This window comes from Oryza brachyantha, chromosome 11, assembly GCF_000231095.2.
Source record: "Oryza brachyantha chromosome 11, ObraRS2, whole genome shotgun sequence".
Classification (NCBI taxonomy): domain Eukaryota; kingdom Viridiplantae; phylum Streptophyta; class Magnoliopsida; order Poales; family Poaceae; genus Oryza; species Oryza brachyantha.
The window spans coordinates 16,816,651-16,842,041 of NC_023173.2; the positions used below are offsets into that span (position 1 = coordinate 16,816,651).

Consider the following 25,391-nt stretch of genomic DNA (forward strand, 5'->3'; position numbering starts at 1 on the left):
ATTATTTACATTCTCTTTTCAAGTACCGAATTGGTTCTGAAATCACGTGGATTAGTACCAGGATGCTTATATTATAATAGAGATAATAATTTACAATAAAATATTTTAATAAGATTATACATCACACATTTAAGATCAAATGTATTATACAAATGCATTAATAGTATTTGCTATTATGTATATTTTTCACTGGTTGAGTACTGTTATATATGATCGAGGAAGTAAATCGAAAACTTATGTACACAAACAATAGAGGGTGGAGAAATATTTCAAAAATATTTTTTCTTGAATATAGTCAAACTGTATATTCATGTACCAATTGTGGAACCACTGTTTATTTATGTAAAGGACATATAGCAAATTAGTTTCTCCCCTTTTATCTTACTTTTTATAGCCCGGTTGCTTTAATTTTTATTGTTCTACTAAGGGACGGTTAGACAGATAGGGATTGAGCGGAAACGTCCCCGGTTTTCCACGCGGATGGTTCGTTAACTCATAAACATCATATTTTTCTTTGTCCTACTCTCAAATTAGGCCTTAAGGCATAATTATAACTTTGAATTACTAATGCACGTGGTATCTAATAAGGCATGTGGAAACTAAATATGCTAACTTTTATAAATAATACCACAATAGTGCACTTTTATATTATGTTGGTAGTGTATTTTGATTTGTACTACAGTATACACACTATAATTGGAGACTATATTTGTGCAATAAATGTATATGTGTCTGGTTTGTTAAGCTTCATCTGATAAGAGATACGAATACGAATAAAGCAACCTAAAAAAGTTATGAACACACTTTATATCTATATCATTAACGACATAAGAGTCAATGTTAGAAAATAAACAATGATAAAAAAACCTTAAAATAAACTCTAAAATTAAAATTAAGTATAAAATTTTAGTTACGACGGATAAACCCATAAGTAGATGGTGAGAGTCATTCGCCATTAATTTTATACACTGTCTTGCCAACATCACCCGAAACACTCTACGTATGTAAACACAAAACAATACATTCAATATACCATATACGATCAGAAAATTCAGATAAGTGGTGCAAAGGTGTAGTGGGCATTTCAACAAATGTGTGGTCTGAAAAAACGGTGAATGCTCACCAAGTTCCCACCAACACATGCACATGAAGAAAAAGGGCAGCAAAGCCACAACCTACGAAGCCACAGCCGATGCCAATCAACATCAAACCCATCCAAAAGGCAGCACTTTGAATAATAGGAGTACTGACAAGAGGAGCAATAATTTCCAAAAGATCATCTCCAATGAATTCTTCTGCCGTCTATATTTTAATCCAAAATATTCGGAGACCACTAAATCAAGCGAGGACAGTTTAGGTTGTGTTTGGGTTGTAGTTCAAGTCAGATGGAATATGACTATCCTAAATACTGTGATCTAGATTTATATTTGGTTGGATAGATGAGACGATCCAATGTTTTGTTTAGTTGGATAGAGGCAAATAAATGAGATGAGCATATTTAATTACTAATAAATAATAATGTTAATTAATCAACATAAATGTTATCCTAATTAGTATAAATTAACAATGAAATATATCTATCATCACTAACTAACATTAATTTAAACTTGCTACTTACTAATTAATAACAGAACCTACTAATTATCACTAATCAATCACTAATAAACACCGTTAGTAAAGGTGAATGAGCTCATCCAACCAATTTGGTTGGATACACTATCCAACATCTTTATGGAATATTCCTCTTCTAGGCGGTCCTATTCAGTTTCGCCCGTGAACCAAACGCATCAAAAAAACTGGATGGTCATCTTCCATCGAAGAAAGTCCAGCTAGCTAAACGCACCCAGTTAGACTTTCCCGTGGTACTCCTCTCTCTCTGTTTTAAAACAGAGGCATTCATATCATATGATTTAAGTGTTATATTAAAATTTAAAAATTTTTAGTAATTTTTATTTATTATTTTTCTAACCTACTCCTTTATCTTTCTTTATTTTTATTTAATTCAAGATATTATAATTTTTATTGCTCTTAATTTTACCGAATAGTCTATAAATACTTATATTTTGGAACAAAGATAGTTATAACCCATATATACTTATATTTATATTTTAAAACGAAGAGAATAGCGTAGATGAACGGCTTTCCCAAGCTGATGATATAGACTGCAGCAACTGGGGTAGGTTGACAGAGACAGATGGTGAGAGGGCAGAAGCTGTCCCTGTTGAGATCATCCCTGCACCAAAATTCCAACTTAAAAAAAATATATTTACAAATGGAAAAGCTCAAAGCCAAAGCCAAAGCAAAAGGCAAGAGAGATTGTGATAGATTCCACGCTTCTTTTGCCTGTTTGCTCCTATCCCTGAAGCCACCCCAGGATTTCATTTACTCCTGGAAAAAAAAACTTGCTTTTTTTCTCTCATTTTTCTGAAATTTCATCCTTTTTTTCCACTCTGGAGCAGACAAGGCAGTGAGAAAATCTGTCAGAAGCATCTGAGAAACGGAATTCTGCAAGTTTTGTTCTTTGGATTGGATTGAAGTCAATTAAAGGCGCCACCTTTGGGCTCCTGGATCATAGGAATATCCAGGAGATTGGTAAAAAAAAAGGCGCCATTTTTGGGAGAGAGGCGGCTCGTTCGCGGGCAAGCTGAGCAGGTGATGTCTCCGGGCGTTGAGCTGTTGATCCGACAGTAGCCTCTTCGCCGGAGGATGGAGGCGGCGGAGCTGCTGAGGAAGATACAGGAGCTGGAGGAGGGCCAGGCCGAGCTCAAGCGGGAGATATCCAAGATCGTGCCGGAGCGGCGCGGCGCCGCTGCCGCGTCCACGCGCCGCCCGCCGACGCTTCCCGCCGCGCAGAAGCGCGCCCTCGCCGCGCTCCCACAGGCGTGGTCGTCGTCGCGGCTGCAGCGCGTGCGCCGCGCGGGGCTCACCGACAGGCACTATGTCAGGATCCTGCACTCGCTGGGGCAGGCCGTGCATGTCATCTCCCTCGATGGGAAGCTGATGTATTGGTGAGTCTTTACTTGCATTCTTTTGCTCGGGGAATGATGTATTTGCAAACGAAAAATAATTTATAAATAAAAATTTTATATATGTGTTCTTAGCGACTAAAAAACAAGGCTGAAATAAACTTCGGTGAAAAAACCCCAAGATTAATTTTAAATTTAAGATTGAAAATTCAAATTTTGGCATATAAGAAGAAACGAAAAGATGGGGTCTTGTGTCTTGCTCACCGGGTGCTTGACGAAATGCTAGAGTAGTATATTGCAGAGGTTGAAGCAATTACTGAAGCAAGTATGACAACTGAGCTGTTGGTGATGAGCAATCTTGCTTAACCTGAAATAGTAGTGAAATAATTAGTCTGGCTTAACATGATAGAATCTGCATACTGCATTAACGGTATGGTAGAGGAAAGTTGAGGTGCGGTGGATGCAGTGGGACGAACTCTGTTGCTAAACTCAGAATGGAGAAAGATTCCTCTGTGGGTGCCAAGTCTTAGACTCTTAGCTTGTTTCAATGATGTACTCTAGTGCTTTATTGAATTGATCAGTGAGTACGAAAGTAATTAATTGCCTGTCTAATTGTTCTTTATCATTAATTCGTCATGTGTATGTGAGAAGATTATATTAGCTTAGTTTAGCTTAAGAGTGCATTTGCTTTGAGATCTATAGATCTTAGATTGATCTGAACGAAGAAAAGGTAAAAGCTATATGCTACTTATTTGCTCAATGCTTCAACCTGCGTATTCCCTACCTACCATGATAGTGGCATAATTGATCAAGTGCCTATTGTGAATAGCTAGTAATATAACTCAAAGGTATGTATTCCTCTTTGTGCTAGTGTACAAAGAATTGCACTTGTTTTAGAATGTATGGTGTACGACTTGAAGAGCTATGTTGCAAGCATAATGGTCATAATTTCCTATTTCCTTATATGTACATCTTTTTTAGAAAATTCCTTAAAGGTAGCTAAATACATAACAGTGTTCAATGCATGTGATTGTTTCAGATCTCATGTGCCATCTTATCATTAACTTGGCTCAGCAAGCATGTTTAAGTCTAAGATTCATTTTCTCACAGTTTGATGCAAAAAGTACTACCTTTCTTACCAGATATCCCTATTTTACTGTAACCCAGGAACCGGTATGCCGAGCATCTGTATGGCTATTCTGTTCCAGAGGCAGTTGGTCAGGATGCCCTTGAATTAATTGTTCATCCTAGTGATTACGGTGCAGCAAACGATATCATCCAGAATATATTCATGGGGAAGTGTTGGAGAGGGAAATTTCCGGTCAAACACAAGTCGGGGGAGCGCTTTCACATTGTCGCCAGTAACACGCCTTTATATGATGATGATGGTAGCTTGGTGGGACTCATCTGTCTCTCAACTGATACGGGAACATTGGAGGAGATACTTGGCATTTCAACCTCAGGGAAATTGTATCCAAGTTCAGCAAAGCCACATGTTCAACTTAACAGGTCCAAAAGTGGTTTGCTAAACAAAGGTTCTTGTGACCCCCAGCAACCTCCCCAATCTGCTGTGACCTCCAAGATACCAAATTTGGTAAGTCATACCTCTGAGTAAATAAAAGAATTGACTAAACAGTTATAATAGAAAATCTCTTCTGGTATTTCTTCATGATTTATTTTGTAGTGTATACTTGATTTTTAGAGTAACAAACACAGGCTACCAGGGTTACAACTAGAGTTCGTTCTCGGGTCAGGACGGGTCAGAGCTGTGATGATGAGTATGGTGTTGTCTGTGAGAACCATAATTCTGAACGTGATGCCAGAGAAGAACAGACATCTAGTGAAGGAAGCACCCCAAGTGGGGATGCTCTGAATGGCTCCTTTGTTAGAGAAGACAATTACTCTGGGAAGTCCAGCAAAACAAACAGTGATGACTCAGGAGAAGGTAAAGGGGGGCTTCACAAAATTCTTAGCTCAAAAGCAGAGGCACTGTGGGGCAAGAAGGGAATACCATGGCCTTGGAGAGGTCATGAGCAGGATGAGTCTGAGAAAAATCAAATGGCCTTGCCACAGTTCCATGAAATTCAAGAGAATGACCAGAGCCATAACAAGGAAGTTCCAGAACCAATCATAATACCAGACTGCCAAGATACTGAATTTGTTCAAGAAGTCAAATATGAGGTGTCAGGCTCCTGGTGGTCTTTCAATGCCAGCACAAGTAGTATGAGCAGTTCTGGAAGTACTAATAGCAGTGCTATCGAGAGGGTAGATCGTGAAGCAGACTGCCTGGATTATGAAATTCTGTGGGAGGACCTAGTAATCGGAGAACAAGTTGGTCAAGGTAGTTACTTCTCACTTGGCAAATCCTCTGTCTGCACTTGTTGAAACACACACACCTCTTGTTTGCGTTTACTTCAACACATATATACATAATAAGCAGTTTGCTCTTTATTATTTACTCACTCTGCTTGCTTGATAATAGCGCATGCATAATCTGCGAATATTAGGCAGAATGAGACCACTTGTATTTCTTGACTTAAGATCACTTTATTTGGTTTCATGATCTCACTAGTCTTGGTACAATGGTTAGTCTTGCATATCAAGACAGCCTACAGGGATTATATTTTTCCTCCATATGGTTGTACCTGAAAGTTCATGAGCATAACTAGAAACAATTACTAAGAATAAATCTATCTATTGCCTTCTCTATGCACACTGGTGCTGCTCTCTTTTGCTAATAGGTGCTTTCCTTTCCATGTTTAACTACACAGGTTCTTGTGGAACAGTGTATCATGCTCTGTGGTATGGCTCGGTATGTATGTCCCATTATGTGATTATGCAAGAAACTGTTAACAACAAATGCTGAATATTTATCATGTCCCTGTAGGACGTGGCAGTTAAAGTATTCTCCAAATATGAATATTCAGAAGATATGGTACTCACCTTCAGACAAGAGGTAGATATTTACTGTCTTATTGAGTCAAATACTTCAGTACTGCAATTGCTTGCTCAAATTGAACACACTAGAGTTCACAGGATTCATAATTGTTTTTTTTTTTTTTGGTTTAGTATGTTAGGATGATTATGTAGACAAACATGAAAAATAAAGTATGAGCTGTTGAGAAGCAGAATGTTTTTTAATCTTTTGTGGGATATTTGCTTTAAGGTCATAGCAATTAATACTATGCTCTTAGTTTGATAACCCCCTTGGTATGATCTCTTTTATATAGTTTTGATGTCACCTATCTTTTCACCTTTCATTCGTGTAGGTAGCATTGATGAAGAAACTACGCCATCCCAATATAATACTCTTCATGGGTGCAGTTGCATCTCTTGAGCGACTTTGCATTGTTACGGAGTTTCTCCCAAGGTATGCTTCATATCTCCTATAACTGAAATAATCAAGACACCCTGTTAAAACATTGTGCATACATATTTTTTGAAAAGGGTAGTTTCCACTCTTCGCAATGAAAGACACATTCCCTTTCAGAATTTGGAATTAACCTTCACATATAGACATATTCTTGAAAGGTCTTTAAAATTTCCAGTCCATAGATTATGTGCCTGTGAGGTACTGGAAGTAGAGGTAACCTCCCATAGTTCTCTTTATATTTTGAGATTAGCCTACCATCCAGACTTTGACAAAATGATGAATCTGAAACCTTGTGATGATTACAGACAAAGTTATGTATTTTCTATTTTTTATATTAGTCAGGTAGTAAGTTTTTTTTCTGGAACATGAACTATTACTGTGTATTTACTTATGTTATTTTTATATAATGTTTCTAAGCTCATCAGAGCCCAAAGCTCTTTTTCTTACCTTTGTTTTATGTCGCACTGAACTGTACCCCATAATACAGAGGGAGTTTGTTTCGCTTACTTCAAAAGAACACTGGCAAGCTGGATCCAAGACGACGAGTTCACATGGCTATAGATATCGTAAGTGCATTTTCTCTTAAAAGTTTGTTCTAGAAAATAACAGGTACATGTTCTGTTAATCTTTTGTGTCATAAACAGATTGTAGCAACTGGATAAACATTCTCCACCTGCAGAAATCAAGATAACATTTTTAGTGTTACAGAATTATTTTCACAACTGTGAAGAAGAAAAGCTGAACTTGCATGAACTAGTGTTAATCATCTCTTTATGATTTAGAACACGAAATAATGAAATGCAAAAATAAAGTGATAACATATACTATGTCCCGTCTAACATGTTTATTTGTGCTGTTCATACATCCTAGTACACTATAACTGAAGATTCTATAACAGGAAACCGATCATTACTTTTATGATTATGATGTGAAACATTGTTGGTCCAACCAAATTTTGTTTCATGCTTATTCTTATTGGGGCTCTGAAACTATGGCAATAATATGTAGCAACTTGACATTTTGTTCATTAGTTACATATTTTGACTGTGTGGAAGCTTCGATTACCATTTGTTTCAGAACGTAACTTCCTATATATTCCAGGCAAGGGGCATGAATTATCTTCATAATTCTAGCCCACCTGTCATCCATCGTGATTTAAAATCATCAAACCTGTTGGTTGATAAGAACTGGACTGTTAAGGTAATTCTGGAATTTAGTTCTTTCTGTATACCTTTTAAGCAATATCTTCTCATTTACTTAAATTGATCAGGTTGCGGACTTTGGTCTTTCACGTCTTAAACTTGAAACATTTCTAACAACAAAAACTGGAAAAGGAACGGTAAGTATAGGCAAGCTCTACTTAATTTCATATGGATTTTCTGGATTGACAAGACTGACATAAATTTTAAATTTCTATGCTAATGTTTTCTGTTTATTAAAAAATATCTTATATTTTTTTCATATTCAGCCACAATGGATGGCCCCAGAGGTTCTACGTAATGAGCCTTCAAATGAAAAGTAAGTTCGTCATTTAGCATTGTTCAACTTAAGTTTTCCGGCTTCCACAGGTGGTTTACTTATTTTTGTTTTCCTTTTCATGGATTATAGGTCTGACGTGTACAGCTACGGGGTTATCCTATGGGAAATTGCTACTCAGAAGATACCATGGGATAATCTCAATACAATGCAGGTACATTTTGGTGATGTATTTGTCCATTAGTTATTCATGAGAGTTTTGATCATATTACTTGTTGAAGCTATGTACATAGACTAATTTACTTCAGCACATAAAGCTACAAACATCGACAAATATACCTGTGTACTGTCAATGATAATAGAGCTTAACTGTTGTTTGTGACATATGTCTTCATCAAGTGATCAGGTGCCCTGGTCCATGTATCTGTGTATAGCTTTCCTGTTTCAGACTATGGTTGTTAGTTAGCTGTTGCTAAAAACAAAAGTTAGACCTTATTATGTTAGCAGAATGGTTCTCAAGATTGAATAAGAGAAGTCCATAAATACTCACCCTCTCTGCAACTTATACATATATATTAGCAATGTGTCTTGCACAGTTAACTGTTGGTGATGTGAGCATTACTTGCACATGGAAGATTTATAATAATGTGATCCCAAATGTTGCAGGTTGTTGGAGCAGTGGGTTTCATGGACCATAGGTTGGACATTCCGAGCGATGTTGATCCTCAGTGGGCGTCGATGATCGAGAGTTGCTGGGACAGGTACACATACTGTTCTTTTCGACAAGCGAACATATTATTTGTTTCCAAAGAAACAACTGTTTCCATTGTAAATGCAAAACAACTGATCCTAGCATATCCAACAAACCTATCCTTTCTGTGAGCAGTGACCCACAATGTCGCCCTTCGTTTCAAGAACTGCTAGATCAGCTCCGGGATCTGCAAAAGCAATACACCTTGCAGGCTCAGCTACAGCGAACTTCAGCTGGGGATCCTCTGGCGAGGGGAGGCGTTTCCAAGATGAGTGTTGTTGACGATTGCTAGCTTCAAACAATCTGAAATGTTGCATGCATATGGCTGGGTTGCTGCTGCAAATGTGAGACCCCAGCAGGCCAGCAAAATGGGATTAGTCGGACGCCAGTCTAAACCAAAGGGTTCTGAACTTCTGATGAAGCTATGGCAGCAACTGAGCTTGTGCCAGAGAAAGATGGTGTCTTCTCAAGCCTGAAGCTTTGAGCGTTGTTTCAGCAGTGATGACTGATGACTGATTAGATCATGGCAGTCGTCGAATACACAATGCTGTATTAACCGTATTAACCATGTACATGATTCTTTTAAGGAAAAGTGGTTATTGGTATTCTGCACGAATGAATTAGATATTATAAAGTTAAAAATGGATTTAAAAATGTATTATTAGAAATCCAATACATCTGCAAAAAAAAAAGTCACGCTGTTTTGGATTTTGGAAAATATGCCCCTTTATTCATTCATACATTAAACAGCTTTAAAACAGTACTGTAATCAGCGGCAGAGCCACCTCCTACTAGCATACATCGCTAGCACACACTTGGTCGCTGCCTATATGGGTATAATCGTCTTTAATTACTACCCTCCCATGCGCGGATGATGTGGTATTACTGTACTTGATGGGTTTAAGAACTATATTAAGTCAAGTGGTAAACTTGAAATATTTATTTCAGTGTTTCGTGATAAAAACCAAAAGACATATTTACAAACAAGAAATAATTTGTAAATAAAAATTATAATATATTTTTAGCGATCTAAAAGCTAAGGCTAGAAAATAAACTTCGGTGAAAAAAAAACCTAAAATCAACTCTAAATTTAAGATAAAAAATTTAAATTTTAAGGATTGTTTAGTTGGTTACCACAACTTGCCTAACCTTGTCACATCTCAAGTTAGCCAAATTTGATCACGTTAGGTGTGTGTTTGGTACGTGCCACACCTGTGACAAAATTTTATTTTCAATATATAGGGCCCACATGTCAATGACACAGTAAAATGAGGCAAACTTTGCACATGCTAGCTAAAGTATGGTTTCATTTTTGTTAGCCAAACCTTAGCCAAGTTAGCTAAAATATTGTGATAATCTTAGGCAAAAGTATGCCAACCAAACTTCCCCTAACTTATAAGTATAAGCATCAGCGAAAAGACAGTGAGACTAAATCAAAATTTTCAAGAATGTTATATCACATTGAAATTTGTGTAGGAAAAACACAATATATTTAGATAGCATCTAGATTTACGTGGGAAAAAAAGGAAAAAAAGATAATGTGGCGCTTATTTAGAATGCAGCCTAGTTAAGCAATGTTTTGGTTCGGTTCGGACTTCCGGCACGAAGCATTAATGCATTATTGCAGAAAAAGGACAGAAAAATGAGTTATTTGAAGATGGAGAATCGATTTTTCCTGTGGGACCCATGTGTCAGTCTGTCATTCTCTCTCCCGCGTTCTTTCTTCCTACTCCAGCATTAGGCTAGGGTCTCCACTCTCCAGAATACATACACACACATATATATATATATATATATATATATATATATATATATATATATATATATATATATATATATATATATATATATATATAACAATAGGACCTGAGGATTTCTTGGTTCATCATGCTATTGCTCTAGGTTTGCATACAACTACATTGATTTTAGTAAAGGGTGCTTTAGATGCACGCGGTTCCAAATTAATGCCGGATAAAAAAGATTTTGGATATAGTTTTCCTTGCGACGGCCCAGGTCGCGGCGGTACTTGTGATATTTCTGCTTGGGACGCTTTTTATTTGGCAGTTTTCTAGATGTTAAATACCATTGGATGGGTTACATAGAGGGGGTGTTAATGGAGTCGATTTGAATAGATAGTGGTCAAATCATATCCTAAACTATAATTTTTAAGTGGATGTGGATCTTTTCGGATACGGATGCAGGTACGAATTGTTGTGGATATCGAAAATGGTGCGGAGTTGGCTCGGAAACAGATTATTATAATCGTATGTGATATGTACATGCAATCAATACATTATTATTTAATATTAGATGAAAATACTTGTGCTATTGATGAGTTTTTTATTGAGCGCTTGATAGACTAAAAAACTTATATCATCCACCAAAATGACTATCGGATTATCCGGTAAGAAAATCGGATAATTCATATCCACCGGGTATTAACGATGCCACGTCCGTATCTGAATCCGTAACTCACTGTCTGAATCCGACTATACATCCTCAATTTATATGGATTCGGATCGAATCCGATCCGTTAACACCCCCTGTATACATGTATGTGCGGTTGCAGTGTGGCTTCGTTGTGCACGTAGCAGTTGCTCTCGTCCCCTTCCCCCGAACGCAACGCCGCCGTCGTCTCGTCTCGTCTCGTCGGAGAAGGCGATGGCGTTCGGAGTGTAATGTGCTGCCGCCTCCTCCATCTTGCATTCTAGCTTTAACTCATGCGCCCCGTGCTGCATGAGCTTCCATTGCTGCGTCGTTTTCTTGGATCGATATGGTCCCATCTTTGTTTTTTTTTTTTTGGTGGATTGTGCTTTGGTTCGAATGTTTCAACCTCCATTTCGTTTCTTTAAATCCTACTTGTAGGATTTCAGGTTTTTTTAGTACCTACTTTGTTCCCCTTTCCATATTTTAATGGGTTTTAACTTGTAGATCTAAACATGATCATACATGATTAAAATATAAGCAAAGTAGCATAGAACCATTTGGCTCATGTGACATTACGTTCTTTGTAGTAACACATTAAAGTTTCAACCTTTGGGTGGCACCTCGAGCAAAACCTTGATTTTGGCGATTTTAAGGGGAGTTTATGTCACGAATTTGTAGATTTGATCATTGACACAAATTCACAAAGCATTATATTTGTGAGTTTTAAATGGGTTTTAGCTAATCATTTGCAGATCTGAAGATGACCACGACTGATTAAGATTTGGGTGAAGTTAAGTGGTTTTATGCCATGAATTTGTAGATTTGATGATTAACACAAATTCACAAAACACTATTTGTGAGTGTTAAATGTGTTTGAGCTAATAATTTGCAGATCTGTACATGACCACGATTGATTATAATTTGGGTGAAGTTGCAAGTGGTGTATTTTCAGATTAGCATGAATGGCTCAAAGGCATTGCATACTTTGCTTTTGATTTTTGTTTCTTATGAATGCCTACTTTGCTGTATCGAATCTTAGCAGTGTCATAAACTTGCCCAAACCTAGTTTCTGGGATTCTGATTGGGTTTATATCAACAATTTTTAGATCTATAGCTGTGATAAATCTGATGCTAATGTTTTGCCAGCACCCCCTGGCTCAGGCTTAACCTAAAATTCCTCGAGTGATTACCGATCTTGCAGTCCAAACTAAGCTAGCCTTTACCATCCTTAGATTGCTTACATTGCATTTACTCCTAGATCTGTGGGATTATAATGGGTTTCAGTTAATAATTTCTGCATCTGGATATGAACATGAATGGTTAACTTTTAGGTAAAGTAGCAAGTGGTGTATTTTTAGGCTTGTTAACTTAGTATTGATGGCAGAGCATTCATTGTGGGAGCATTTTATTTGAAGTGTCAAATCTTAATAGTGGCTTAAACATACCCCAAACCCTAGATTTCTAAGATTCTTGTGCGCGTTTATGCCAACAATTTGTAGATTTAGACACCAAAATCTGATGTTAATGTCTTGCCAACTATCCACCGATTGATGCCAAGTTCCTTCAGCAATTACCAATCATCGTTCTTCAGAATAAATCTAACTAGCCTTCACAATTCTTTATCTGCTCACATTGCATTGGCTCCTAAATCAACTCCTAACAAGCTACCGTTGCTCGCTATGATCTCCAGAAGCCCAGAGGAAGCAGCAAAGGGCAAATGGTACATCGCAACGGCTGCAACCAACCACATGACCCGTGACAAGAACCTCATCTCCGACCTCAAGCCTATGGCCGGCCTTACCATCGCTGATGGAAACGGTGCAGGGCTGCAGATGTGTGGCCTTGGAGCTGTCAGCACAGAGGCTGTGGTGATCCCAGATGTGTGGTATGTGCCGGGGATTAACGCCAACTTGGTTTCTGTTGGCCAGATTTCTGAGCTTGGGTACAGAATTGAGATCGGGGGAGGTGTCTGCACGCATGTCAGGTGGAGCCTATGAGCTGGAATTCCTCAAAGTTCCGCTTAATTAGCACCTGAAATCTCCTTGCTGGAGCCTATCAGGTGTGAATTGTGATGGTTAGACTCGTATGGTGGCTATGTCATCTACTCTATGTAATGCTTGCTGGGTTGGAACCTAAGTTAAGGATCTGGAGGTTTTTCTGAATGTATTGGGAAGAAGGATGCTAGTTGTGTCGCTGCCTGTGAGCAAAACTGAGAAATGTTTACCACCTAGTTTACCAGTAAAGTTCATGTAGCCTGCTGTGCTGATTATATCCATCGAATGGATTATTGGTGAGTATCATCTTGCAAGTTTGCAGCTACCGTTCCAGTTTCAATGCACCGATGGATTACTGGTGACTATTATCATCCTTTGTGCTGTAACTTCACTGTGTATGATTATCCTTGCAAGCTTCACTTGTCGACCATTCTCCATGTATTAGAAGGCTATACATGTTACATCTTGCATTTGGTTGGTTGTATATAGTAGGTTCACGCCTCTTTTGATGCCAAATTGTTATGGAAATCACTCTAGTTTTTAGGGAAAAAAACAAACCTTTGGTTGGGGCCAACGGGGCAAAACTAGAATATGGCCTCCATCTTTTTCAGTTATGTAAGTTAAAATTTAAATTTTAACACTTAAAATTTAGAGTTGATATCGGACTTTTCAACCTATATATAGAATTTTTACTCTATAAATTATCTTTTTAACAAGTTATTTTGTTTGTGTTTAATTTTAGTAAAAAACTTCAAATATGATTCTCTATAGCACTACATGTGCACTACTGCTCACTTACATGTGAGTGAGCCCCACAGGCTATGAGATCTACGTGTCAGAGCACAGAGGAATTATGCTCCCAGTTCTTCTACAAACATGAACCAACAACTCAACTGGTTATGTTCTATATGGTAGAACTCATCTATCGGGAGTTATTTGTACTTATACTTAATTTTTTTTGGTGGTAAGCAAGATACCATTGAGCGAGACAATCGTGATGACTTTATTCGTTCTCCAGATATCAAGGGTAAAAAAGATATGTCCTTAAAAGATATAACACACTAAACGAGGCACGTGCTCACTTCGTTCATTCTTAAGATATAAAAGGGTAATAAAATATATATTCCTTAGGTCATTTACAACGGAGTGATTGTGACTAGTGATCATAACTTGCTAAAGTTGACAAGGTTGTGGGGACCGTTCGTGAGGCTTACTGGAGCTCTACGAAGCTTTAATATGCTAAGCACATGTCAAATGAGGAACTATAGTATGTGCGAGATGTACTAGCCATGTGAATTTGTTTATTAGGCCCAACAAAAACCACACTGGTTTGGAATGTGAAGCAGACTACTGCTGATCTTTTTAGGTTGAGATGCCAATAAAATGTCAAAAATGACTGATTAATTCAAAAAAAAATAATGGTGGGATGCTAGGATCCACAATCTACCTCAACGATATTTTTGCTTATGCTTATGTTTTTAAGTCAAAGTTTAAATTTTTAATCTAAAATTTGGAGTTAATTTTAAGGGTTTATTTTCCACTCTTGACTTTTAGATTACTAAGAATACATATATAAAAATGTTATTTATAAATTATTTTTTATTTACAAATATATCATGAAAATACCAAACAATCATCCAATTACACATATTGCTTTGAAGCGAGCCAACATGACAAACCAAACAACCAAGAAATACAGACTACAAGTATGACATGTGGGTGCGTTCTTTTCGTCAATGAAAGATTATTTAAATTTTTGATATCTGTTTAATAGTACAAATGATGAAAGTAAGTATTATAAATTGACAATCCACTTTACAAAGTGAGATGAAGGACTTCTATATAGAAAAAATTAAAAAAAATACACCATTTTGGAAAACAGACGCTGGTCAACGAATAATCTAGTATAAACGAACACACTCTTAATGCCGAAAAATAGGAAGTAAGTACTCAAATTAACCACTTACTACCCATCACTCTTGGTACCTACTAAGGTCTTGTCTAAAACGTCAAAAGAAAAAAAGAAACAGGAGAGAACACCCTTTGAAAATCCTATGAACAACAAAAATAATCACCGTTAAGAAAATAATAATAGAAATGATAAGCCCTAATCCAGTCGGGCCCACCAGCAGTCCAGGAGATATATGTGCGGTGTGAACCATCTTGGGCGTGCACGTAGCAATTACTCTCTCTTCCCCTCCACGAACTCACGCCGCCGCGATCACCGCCGCGATCGCCGCCGTTTCGTCGGAGAGAGATGGCGTCCTCCGGCTACTGGCCGGCGTTCCAAGTGTAACGTGCCGCTCTGTCTCCTCCTCACACCTGCACTTGTCCCGTGTTGAAGAGCTGATTTGATTCCTTGTCGCGTCGTTTTCTTGATTAGATCGTTCTGGACCCCATCTTCTTTTTTTTGTTGGTGGATTGTGCTTTTGGTTCGAATCTTTCACCCTCAATTTCATTTCTTGACTGTGCAACATGGAGGAGTGCGTGTGATTTGAGGTTTTTTTTAATACCTAGCTACTTTGTTTGTTTGTTGTTAGAGGTGTTGTGTTGGGTTCAAAATTTATAGATCTGATTATGATCATACATGATTAAAATATGGGTAAAGTAGCATAGAAGCATTTGGTGCATTTTTACTTCTAAAGTTGAAATCTTTGGTGGTGAGGACTCCAGCAAAACCCTAGATCTGTGAGATTTTGTGGGTTTTGTACCACGAATTTGTAGATCTGATCATGATCGTTTACACAAAGCCCTAGATTTACGAGTTTTAGACACTGGTGTTTGGTTAATAATTTGAGATCAGGCATAAACATGAACGATTAATATTTGGGTGAAGTAGCAAATGGGGCATTTTTAGGGTAGCATAAATGACAGACAGTACATTGTTTGCTGTTAGGAATGGCATAAGCGCTCAATCTAGTTTTCAGATGAATGGGGTTTATGTCAAGAATTTGTATCTGACGCTAATCGTTTGCGATCTAATCTAATTTAGCATTTACCATTCGCAGTTTGCTTATGCTGCACACGCTCTTAGATTTGTGGGTTTTAGCAGCAAGCGATGCACGTTTACCGTAGCATCAACGGTACCACATTCTTTTCAGTGGCATAAACCCACCCAAAACCCTAGATTTCTGAAATACCAAAGGGATTTATGTCAAGGATTAGTAGATTCAGAAGCAAAAAGCTGATGCTAATGTTTTGCTAACAGTCCACCTATTGACACTAAAATTCCAATAATTGTTTCTGCAAGCTAAACTTTCTAACATGTACCATTCTTGATTGCTCACACTGCATTCACTCACTCCTACATCAAGTCAAGTCCTAACCTGCTGCTGTTCTTTGCTGCTATATATCTCCAGAAGCCCAGAGGAAGCAGCGAAGGGCAAATGGTACATCGCAACGGCTGCCACCAACCACATGACCCATGACAAGAGCCTCATCTCCGACCTGAAGCCCATGGCCGGCCTCATCATCGCCGACGGAAATGGCGCAGGGCTGCAGGTGCGTGGCAGTGGAGCTGTGAACACGGAGACGGTGGCGATCCCAGACGTGCTGTACGTGCCGGGGATCAATGCGAACCTGGTCTCTGTTGGCCAGCTCACTGAGCTTGGGCTCGGCGTTCAGATTGGCCGGGGCGTCTGCACCATCACCGGAGGCAGCGATGAGTCCGTCGTTGGCAGGGCGCATCGATCAGGTGGAGTCTATGAGGTGGAGTTCCTCAGAGTTCCGCTCAATTAGCACCAGAAATTGCTTGCTGCAGGGTCAGGGTTGTGCTATGTCAGGCTTGCTGTGGTGGTGGCAATTGTGGTCGCCAGACTGAATAGTTAAGGTGGTTATGTCGCTTAATTACTCTGTGTAATGCTTTTTTGGGTTGGAACTTGAGTGATGTCTTTCAGTAGGTAGGTAAGGATCTCAAGGTTTTTCTGAATGCAATTGAAAGAGGGATGATGGTTGTTAGCTAAAGAACAAAGCAAAGGCTGAATGACAATGCCCAGCTCTTCTTAGGCCCAGATGACACACGCACCAGTCGGAAGCGCGCAAACGCGAATTCACTTTTATTCACTCATTTTAAACAAGATGCTTAATTACATGTTAAGCAGTACTCAACCACTTTGTCCTTGCACTAAAGCAAGCCACCAACAGACCCAAGAGAGAAAAAAAACTATTTATAAATAAAAAATAAGTTGGGAATAAAACTTTTATATACTTGTTCTTACCGATTTAAAAGTCAAGACTAACAAATAAATTATGATAAAATTTAAGGTTGAAAATTTAAATTTTGGCTTATAACATAAGCTGATGCGAAATTTTTTTTTATTGTATTGAAACCATTGAACAGAAAATGGGCAGAAGGATTGCGGGAAGACAGTGAAATTCCTATTGTCTAACCTATTATCTTTTATTACTTATCACCTGTATCTCAGGAAACGGCGTACCACCGCTAACACATGCATGCATTTTAATTGGCACACACTTCACCTAGAGATTGTGGTTAATAAGCATAACAACAGGAAAAAGATGTCCATGCTAGTTGCATGCAATCACTTGCAGTGATCACCAATCCAACTAAACACACATTTGTTGTGTTGCTCTCTAACTTAGATGATTAACTACAACTATACTACATGCAATTAACACATAAAAAACACCTAAGCAACAAGATTAAGCCCCACGGGTAAATCTGATTATCTGATTGATTCGGTAGCACAGTGTTGGTGCTCTGTTTGTTGTCCAGGTTCATCTGATTGATTCAGAGTTTCAGACGTCAATAATTTTAAAGAAGTGCAGATTAAATTTGCATTCAATCCCAAATGTATGTTGTGAGATCATTCAAGTATACATGGATAAATTGTATATTCGCCTTCACTATCGCTTGACTATGATGTAGATAAATACTAAAGGAGTATATGCTCTGAATTATATATTCTTCTTCACCATCACCATTGTGTTTTTCCCTAAATGTGGGTAAATGTAATCTTAAAGCGTTACTACATTTTTTCTTAAACATTGGTAATCTTAAATGAAGTGTATTACACTATATTATTTCATAAATGGTAAAGAACCACGCAGACTAACAGACTATATTATCGTGCATGTTTCTTTCTTGTGTTTGAGGCATAAAGATCAATGATCAAATAATAAATGCATGATTGTGTGCATCTGTCACTCACTTTAGATGATATTACTCACACATCACTAGTAAATCTGAAAACTAGTTCACAACAAATAAATAATTGTAAAAATACATCTATAGTACTTAGGAAACATCTATTGCGATAACTTATCAACATACAATAATTGTTATTGTTTTCTCATTTTGTGCCTGAAGGATATGCATGAAAAGACATCCGAACTTTCAGCCCTAGTCCTATATAAATGTACGTTGGCTGGGCATTTTGTTCCATGTATTAATATCATCAAATCATAATTAATGTGAGACATGAGAGGAAACCAAGAATAAAAGCAAGCATGCTTCATCTGATTTAAGTGCTTTCATGCTTCAGATTCAGACATCGATAACATGCCTGCAATGCTTGCTACAGGAAAATGGAAAGTATAGACATCGCTCTGATCATGGTACATCGTATGAAGTGATTCAAAATTTCCGAGAGAAAATCAAATTGGATCAATTGTAACAGTTAAATTAACAGTTAGTGCAAATTAATAAAGAAAGGAAAAACTTGTAAAATATAGCAATTATTTATCTCTAAATTGACATGTAATTCTAATTATTACTAACTAGAAAATATAAAAGGTGATTTTAACCCATTACTCTCCATGTTATGCGTGTGGCCTATACCATAGTAAATCACTGCCGAGTCCATCTCCTCCACGCTCAAACTAGCGGACTGTTCTCTTTCTCTTCGACGTCAAGCTCCCTTGCTGTTCCAAAGTATCCATTAGCATAACTGACCTGATTCCAATTTGCGTAGTACCTCAGTTTTCTGTTGGTTACATACAGTTTTCTTTTCATATGATTGATTCAGAGTTTCATACTTTTAGAGTCTTTGAATGCTCCTCGTTGCTACTTGAACAAGAATGAGCGACTGTTTTGCTGCTGAACAAACCAATTCCTGCAAAAACAGCTGAACAAACCAATTCCTGCATGTTTGCAGGAAGGCAAGAACACGTTTCAGACTATCAAGGCATCGCAATATATAACAATACATTTTCCTAGTCGATGGGCAAAATCTTCGAAAAGCCTAAAGATGGACCAATACGTGCATGTTGTCTTCGTGAATAGAAAATGTGTGAGTCCGTATATTGTAAAACAAGTGTTGATTACTTGATTTTAATATTGCGATGGAAATTGCCAAAGGTGGTGATCTTGTGTTGATCCTTGTCAAAAAGTTTGTTTGGAGAGTTTAGAGTGTATTGGCATGTGTACGTGTGACTGACGTGGGTCAAGTCGTGTTATTTGTATCTAGAACAATTGCTTAGTCCATGTGTAAGTAGGTGATGAAAGTCAATCTTGGTTAATAGTAAACAGCAGTGCTACGCTCATAGAGGAGCGAAGGTCTGGAGCAGTCAAGAAGCTATGTGACAAGGTGAGATGAACGTCATGATCCTTAAAAGTCCACCTCGATCAATGGTGAATTGGTACTGTACTTAAGGAGGGGTTGAGATAAAAAATGATGGTACGTCGGGTGACAAGATTAGGTTCAAGGTGGTACATGATCGACGGGCACTATGTGATGAAGAAATTTGCAACGGGCTTCGCATAGTGTGTTGAAGTGTCGGATTCATGAAGGAAATGGGAGAATAAAAGGGGGTGATTGTTCGGCGGCATATCTACAAACAGAAAATAATTTATGAATAAAATTTTTATATATATATTTTTAGTAATCTAAAAGCTAAGGCTAAAAAATAAACTTCGGTGGAAAAACCTCAAAGTCAAACCCTAAATTTAAAAATTTAAATTTTAGATTATAAGCATAAAGATAAACTAAAATATGGTTGAAAAGAGAGAAGAGGGAGAGATTAGGTGGCTGCCTCTTCCTTCCTCACTACTAGGTGGCCTAGCTACCAGCGGAGGCATGCGGCCCAGCCACAGGCTGCAATTTTCACATTTTGATTCTTTTGGAAAACTTATTTTATAAATAAATCTATGAAAAAACTTATTATACAAATAGACATTTTTGACTGCGCCAACGTCATTGGCGCCGTCGTTGTATAGGACGGTGTCAATGATATTGGCGCCGTCCTTCTACCACACGAACTTAACAAAATCATTTAGAGAACGGCGCCAATGTTATTGGCACCATCCTATACAACGACGGCGCCAATAATGTTGGCACAGTCAAAAAGATCTATTTTTACAATAAGTTTTTTTATGAGTCTATTTATAAAATAAGTTTTTTAAAAGGGCTAAAATGTAAAAATTTCACCAGCCACGGGAGACCAGCGGGTGAGACACATGTCACAAACGCCTTGAATAAATTAACATGTACGTGTTGCATTTGCACAAGGCAACAACACATTGCTCCCATGTTTGTTTAGTCAGGTACACAATCGAACAAACTTGATCAAGAGTTTCAGGCTTTTCTCTGCTACCCGTTTGGTTGCACAACATGTACAGATCAATGCACATAACAAAAGAAATGCAAGTTTATTCATACAGAGAGTACATCTCAGAGCAGTTGCATGTTTGCATGCATGGGAGATGAGAGAGAGATGATCAATTAATTTCAAGCTGATTATCACTTTCATTCGTCACGTCACCACTGGGAGATGGTGCCGGGCCGTTCACACAGCAGCATGGTTTCTCTGACGAGCAGTGCCGCACGCCTTTGCAGAGCTTGCATTGGTGATGGCTCTTTACTGTTTCTCGGTCGCTTGTTTCTTCACCTGCAAATATTGCAACGCAACGATGATCCAGTAATTATTCACAATTTTTTAAAAACAGAGTAAATTGCACTTTAACCCACATCTTACCAGTCAAGTTTCATTTTGAAGGCTCTATATAGTTTCATTTTGTTACTATTGCCGGTTTGGATCAATCAACAAATTTTCCAATACACATCAACAAGCTTAAACATACTGCCTACGATATATTGGCAAACTGCCATCTATTTACTGTCTATATATTTGCTGGAAGGGAAATTAGAGATAGCTAGAAAAATTGTTTGGTTGGTCTAAATGATAACAACGGTGAATTTACTCTGTCCAAAGTGAAATGGCTTAATTACCTGCGCAGCTGCAGGATGAGATGGTGGACATCATGATCAGCAGAAGCAGGAGAACCGCGATGGAGTACGACGTCCTCCGGCCGGCAGCTGCCATATTAGGAGATCAATTAGAAGAAATCAAGCTATGCAAAGTGTATATCTATCTGCCCTTCTTCGATTTCACTATGCTCATTGCCATGCCCCTTTGCTTGTGTTTATATAGTGCCATGGCTAAATCTTACTTGACAAAGCATGCATTTATTTACACCCTGACGCATGCCATTTTTGATATCTCAAATATGTGTATAGTTCATTATTATCCTTTTATATGTCCCATCATTAAATGCGTTTCTGTTTTTCTAATTTATTGCTATCATTTTGTTTTAGATAGTTACATATTTAATATGTATGACAATAAAGTCCTTCTATATGTGTGTGCAATTTCTGGGAAAATATATTGCAGTTGTACAAATTAAATACTCCCTTCGTATAACAACACAACACATCTTATTTCCTTAAACTCAACATTAATTTGTACCATTTCATTAATTACTATACAAACAATATACATCTTTAGTGTTGCCTATGTGGTATAATTACATTCATAATTTGGAAATACTTTCACATGATGCTAATTTCATAGTAATTGGTAATACATTATAAAAGTAAAGAATGGTCAAAAAAGTATTGTTGGAGACTATATCTATCATAGCGATTTTAAGGTGCTCTATCCTACTACTGCTATGGAGGTAAGCGTTATACTAATAATCCATGCCGTTGATTATTCACGAGTAAACAATTATTTGCCCATGCCATTAGTACACCACAGTAAAAGAAAGCAAGTAGTAAATACCCTTCCAAAATTAACTTGCATGAAACGACCAACAAATTACCTAGATGTCAATGATATCCTAAATATAGTTAAATTTTGAGTATTTAATCAAAACATTGATTTATGTATGTTTGACCCACATAGCATGAATGAATGGCCGGTATGGTAAAGCAACATAGCCGATCCATATGATTGCCTTTTCTTGTTTCTTGAGATAGATGAATTATCCTATTAATGCAGATTGTTTTGTACACTCGCTTTCACTGATCTTATTCATTGCAGCCTCTCAAAACTACTAGAAATTGCAACAAACAAAATTTCTAAGTCTGAAAATTAAAATACTGCTATTCGGAGAGACACTACCTCCACCGGGTAATACAAAGTCACGTAGAGATAGTTTATTCTCAATCTCCATGCATGGATGAACACATATACATGCATGCAAGCTTATACAGACATTGATCTGCTGTTTGTTTCGTCAGGAAAAATGTGATTCAGAGAGTTCCAGGTTTTTCTCTGTTGGCTGTTGCCCCTTTGTTTCCTTTCACGGAGCAGCGTAAATCATTTTGCACATACACACACAGGACAATGCTAACCATGTTCAAAATATTTAAAAAATTATGCATCTTTATTCAAATGCTTCGTGCTCGATTAATTAGTTACACGCACATCACTGGTTTCATTCTTGACATCATTCAGAGGCGGTGGCGGGGCCTTGACGCAGCAGCATGGGTTCTCAGGAGGGCAGTACCGATGGCCTTTGCATCTTTTCCTGCATTCCTGATGGCGTTGTTGTAATGTTCCTGGGTAGCTCATGTCTCTAGCTGCAATTGCAACGCAACAAGTGAAGCATCATGAGCCACTATTCATAATACTTTTGTCTTTTTTTCAAAGAAGGCATTATGAGCCACTCAAACTGAACAATCTGCAGAGAAAGATCATGTGCAGTGTTAGGGTAATTAGTTGAGAAATTTTAGGGAGAAAATAGAGGTATCGAAGTTTTCGGTTAGCAAATGTGATATCTCTCGGTAACTTATCAGGAATGGTGTATTTGAAAATGATCGGTGAGATCGCTAGCTTGGGATCAATGCTTAATTACCTGCGTAGCAGGACAAGGAGGAGGAAGACATGATCAGAAGAAGCATCACAACCGTCGTGATGGAGTATGCCATGCTCTTGACAGCTGCCATTCGGAGATAAATGAAGAAACAGACTCGGATCTCATCTATGAATATGTCTACCCTCTTCAATTTCGTTGTTGTCATTGGTGTGCCTCTTTTCTTGGGTTTATATAGGGGCATAACCAAATATTATGTACGTATTTGGATGTTCTTGTAGTTATGTCTTGATATATTTGCTAAATTTGCGGTTTTTCATATGTACAATCTAGCCAATTATTGCCATTCTATATGTTCCAGCATTAATTTCATTCTAGTCATTTTGTTGTTAGATATGCATGCATTTATGTATGACACTAACTTTCCTCCGTAGTTGTGTGAAATTTCTGCAAAAGAATATTGCAGATATAAAAATTAAATACATATCAATGGTATTTACTATTAATCAACAAGTACCGCTGCTCAGGTTCTAAGCTCGTCGGTGATGTGGTTGACTATACCGCTGATTGGCGTCTCAATTTTCCTGAAGATGTCCATGTTGTTATGTTTCTTCCAGATCTCCCATGAGACTAGGATCAGAAGCGATTTTACTCCGCCCTTTTGTTCCTTGGTGGTTGATTTGACTGTCGTTATCCACTAATCCTCAAGCGTTTGGTTCATTGGTGGGTCTCGTAGTCCTAGATTTATCAAACCTATTATTTAAGGATGTTATCTCTCGTTGTATATATCTATCTGTATCTCTAAAACTGCTGCCTTTGGGAGCTGACACGTGTCGCGGCAGTAGGGACGCTGCAAGGGGAAGTGGCAAGGCAACAGCAGTGAAGGTGGAGGCGATAGGCTAGCCGTTGCTCATGCCTGGCTGCACCGTTGCAGAAGAAAAAAGTAGAGGAAGAAGCGGCTGAAGATGGCAGCGATGCTTTGCTGATTGAGGAAAAGCAGGGGCATCGAGAATGAGGCCCACGTGTCAGTGATTGAGGTATATATATATATATATATATGAAAATTAGATCGTACTATCAAACGTATCTACTCGCTGCACGTTTATAATGAGAAAAACATTTTCATAACTGTTTCTGCTCTCAACCAATAGAAAAGTATGGACACTATTAAATCTCATGTAAACGATATACCTACATGTATGTATAGAGTTTGTACTTTCTATTGGAAGAGTGGAAGAGAGAAGAAATATGTATAGAGGTGTTTCTGTACCTTAGACGTAAAGGAAGTAGCTACACCTGGTAGTAGGATAGTAGGATAGAGGCTTCCTATATATATATATATATAATTGCAATTCCGAAGTCAGAAATTAATATGCACCGCCGCACCGGTATACCGACCATAACGATGGTAACTCCATTCCTTGGTTGAAGCCACAGCCAGTGCATGCATCCTAGATGACCATTTCACACTGCTCGTAAAGGAAAGGCGTGCTTGCTCCAGCCAGTTTATATGTATTACTATAGCTTAGCATGTGATATCTCTGCCTATAAATATGTAACTATATAATGTAGCTAGGAATGTAACATATTGTGAATCGGCTTTAAATAAACATATACTTAAGATTGATCACACTCCATATGTGCTTTGAGCTGAAATATTGGAGCGAAGCAAATTATGATAGAATTGCGTTGTTTTGTTGGTTTCTAATCATGTTATGGAAGATGATTATGATAGAAAAGATAATACCTGACACTAAACAAAACTCATCAAAAAATAAGTGTTGGAATCAATCAAGATTTCTGTGTTCGGTAAGCGCAGGGGCAGTTATTTTTAAGAAAGTTTTTAGTATACAAGGTGTTTGATGATAAGAAGATTAAGAATATAATTTGAAACTTCTCCCGTTTTGTTCATCGCGAGATCTGCCATGTTACTGTCGAACTTTTTGACAGGAGAGGATCAATGACAGAGAACGAAGAGTACATAGGAATTATCAACCCGGATATCCGAATGTTCTCTTGAATTTGAATATAGAATAGGACGTTTTATATGAATAATTTATGTTTCAACGTAATATGGTTGTATTTACTAAATTGCAAATCTAATTAGTGTGTTTCATTCGTCTGTATAGAAATAATTTTTTTTCCAAACTATTTTTATCTTCACTAATTCACCATTGTCATCATTTCAATTCAGTCGATATCACATATATCCTAAAATCACATGAAAACATTTAATTATGATATAAAAATATATAATAATTTATATATTTGATAATTTGTGAAGGGTAACACATAACCTATGAAGAATCTTCCTAGTTGATAATTTGTAATCGGCTCTAACTTCTGT

The 25,391-nt window shown here is 37.7% G+C and overlaps 2 protein-coding genes across 2 annotated transcripts; both read left to right on the forward strand.

Annotated features, from left to right (window-relative positions):
• Positions 1–2,304: 2,304 nt before the first annotated feature.
• On the forward strand, positions 2,305–9,178 carry LOC102718594 (probable serine/threonine-protein kinase DDB_G0271682). Its single transcript, XM_015842680.2, has 13 exons — positions 2,305–3,008; positions 4,134–4,560; positions 4,683–5,307; positions 5,738–5,778; positions 5,854–5,922; positions 6,236–6,336; positions 6,827–6,905; positions 7,441–7,539; positions 7,610–7,678; positions 7,808–7,857; positions 7,948–8,029; positions 8,482–8,576; positions 8,702–9,178. Exons 1-13 carry the CDS (start codon positions 2,707–2,709, stop codon positions 8,856–8,858), a joined length of 2,196 nt encoding a protein of 731 aa, XP_015698166.2. The 5' UTR covers positions 2,305–2,706; the 3' UTR covers positions 8,859–9,178.
• Positions 9,179–11,123: 1,945 nt separating this feature from the next.
• LOC102719718 lies at positions 11,124–13,433 on the forward strand. Its single transcript, XM_015842421.1, has 2 exons — positions 11,124–11,241; positions 12,684–13,433. Exons 1-2 carry the CDS (start codon positions 11,228–11,230, stop codon positions 12,988–12,990), a joined length of 321 nt encoding a protein of 106 aa, XP_015697907.1. The 5' UTR covers positions 11,124–11,227; the 3' UTR covers positions 12,991–13,433.
• The last annotated feature ends 11,958 nt before the right edge of the window (positions 13,434–25,391 follow it).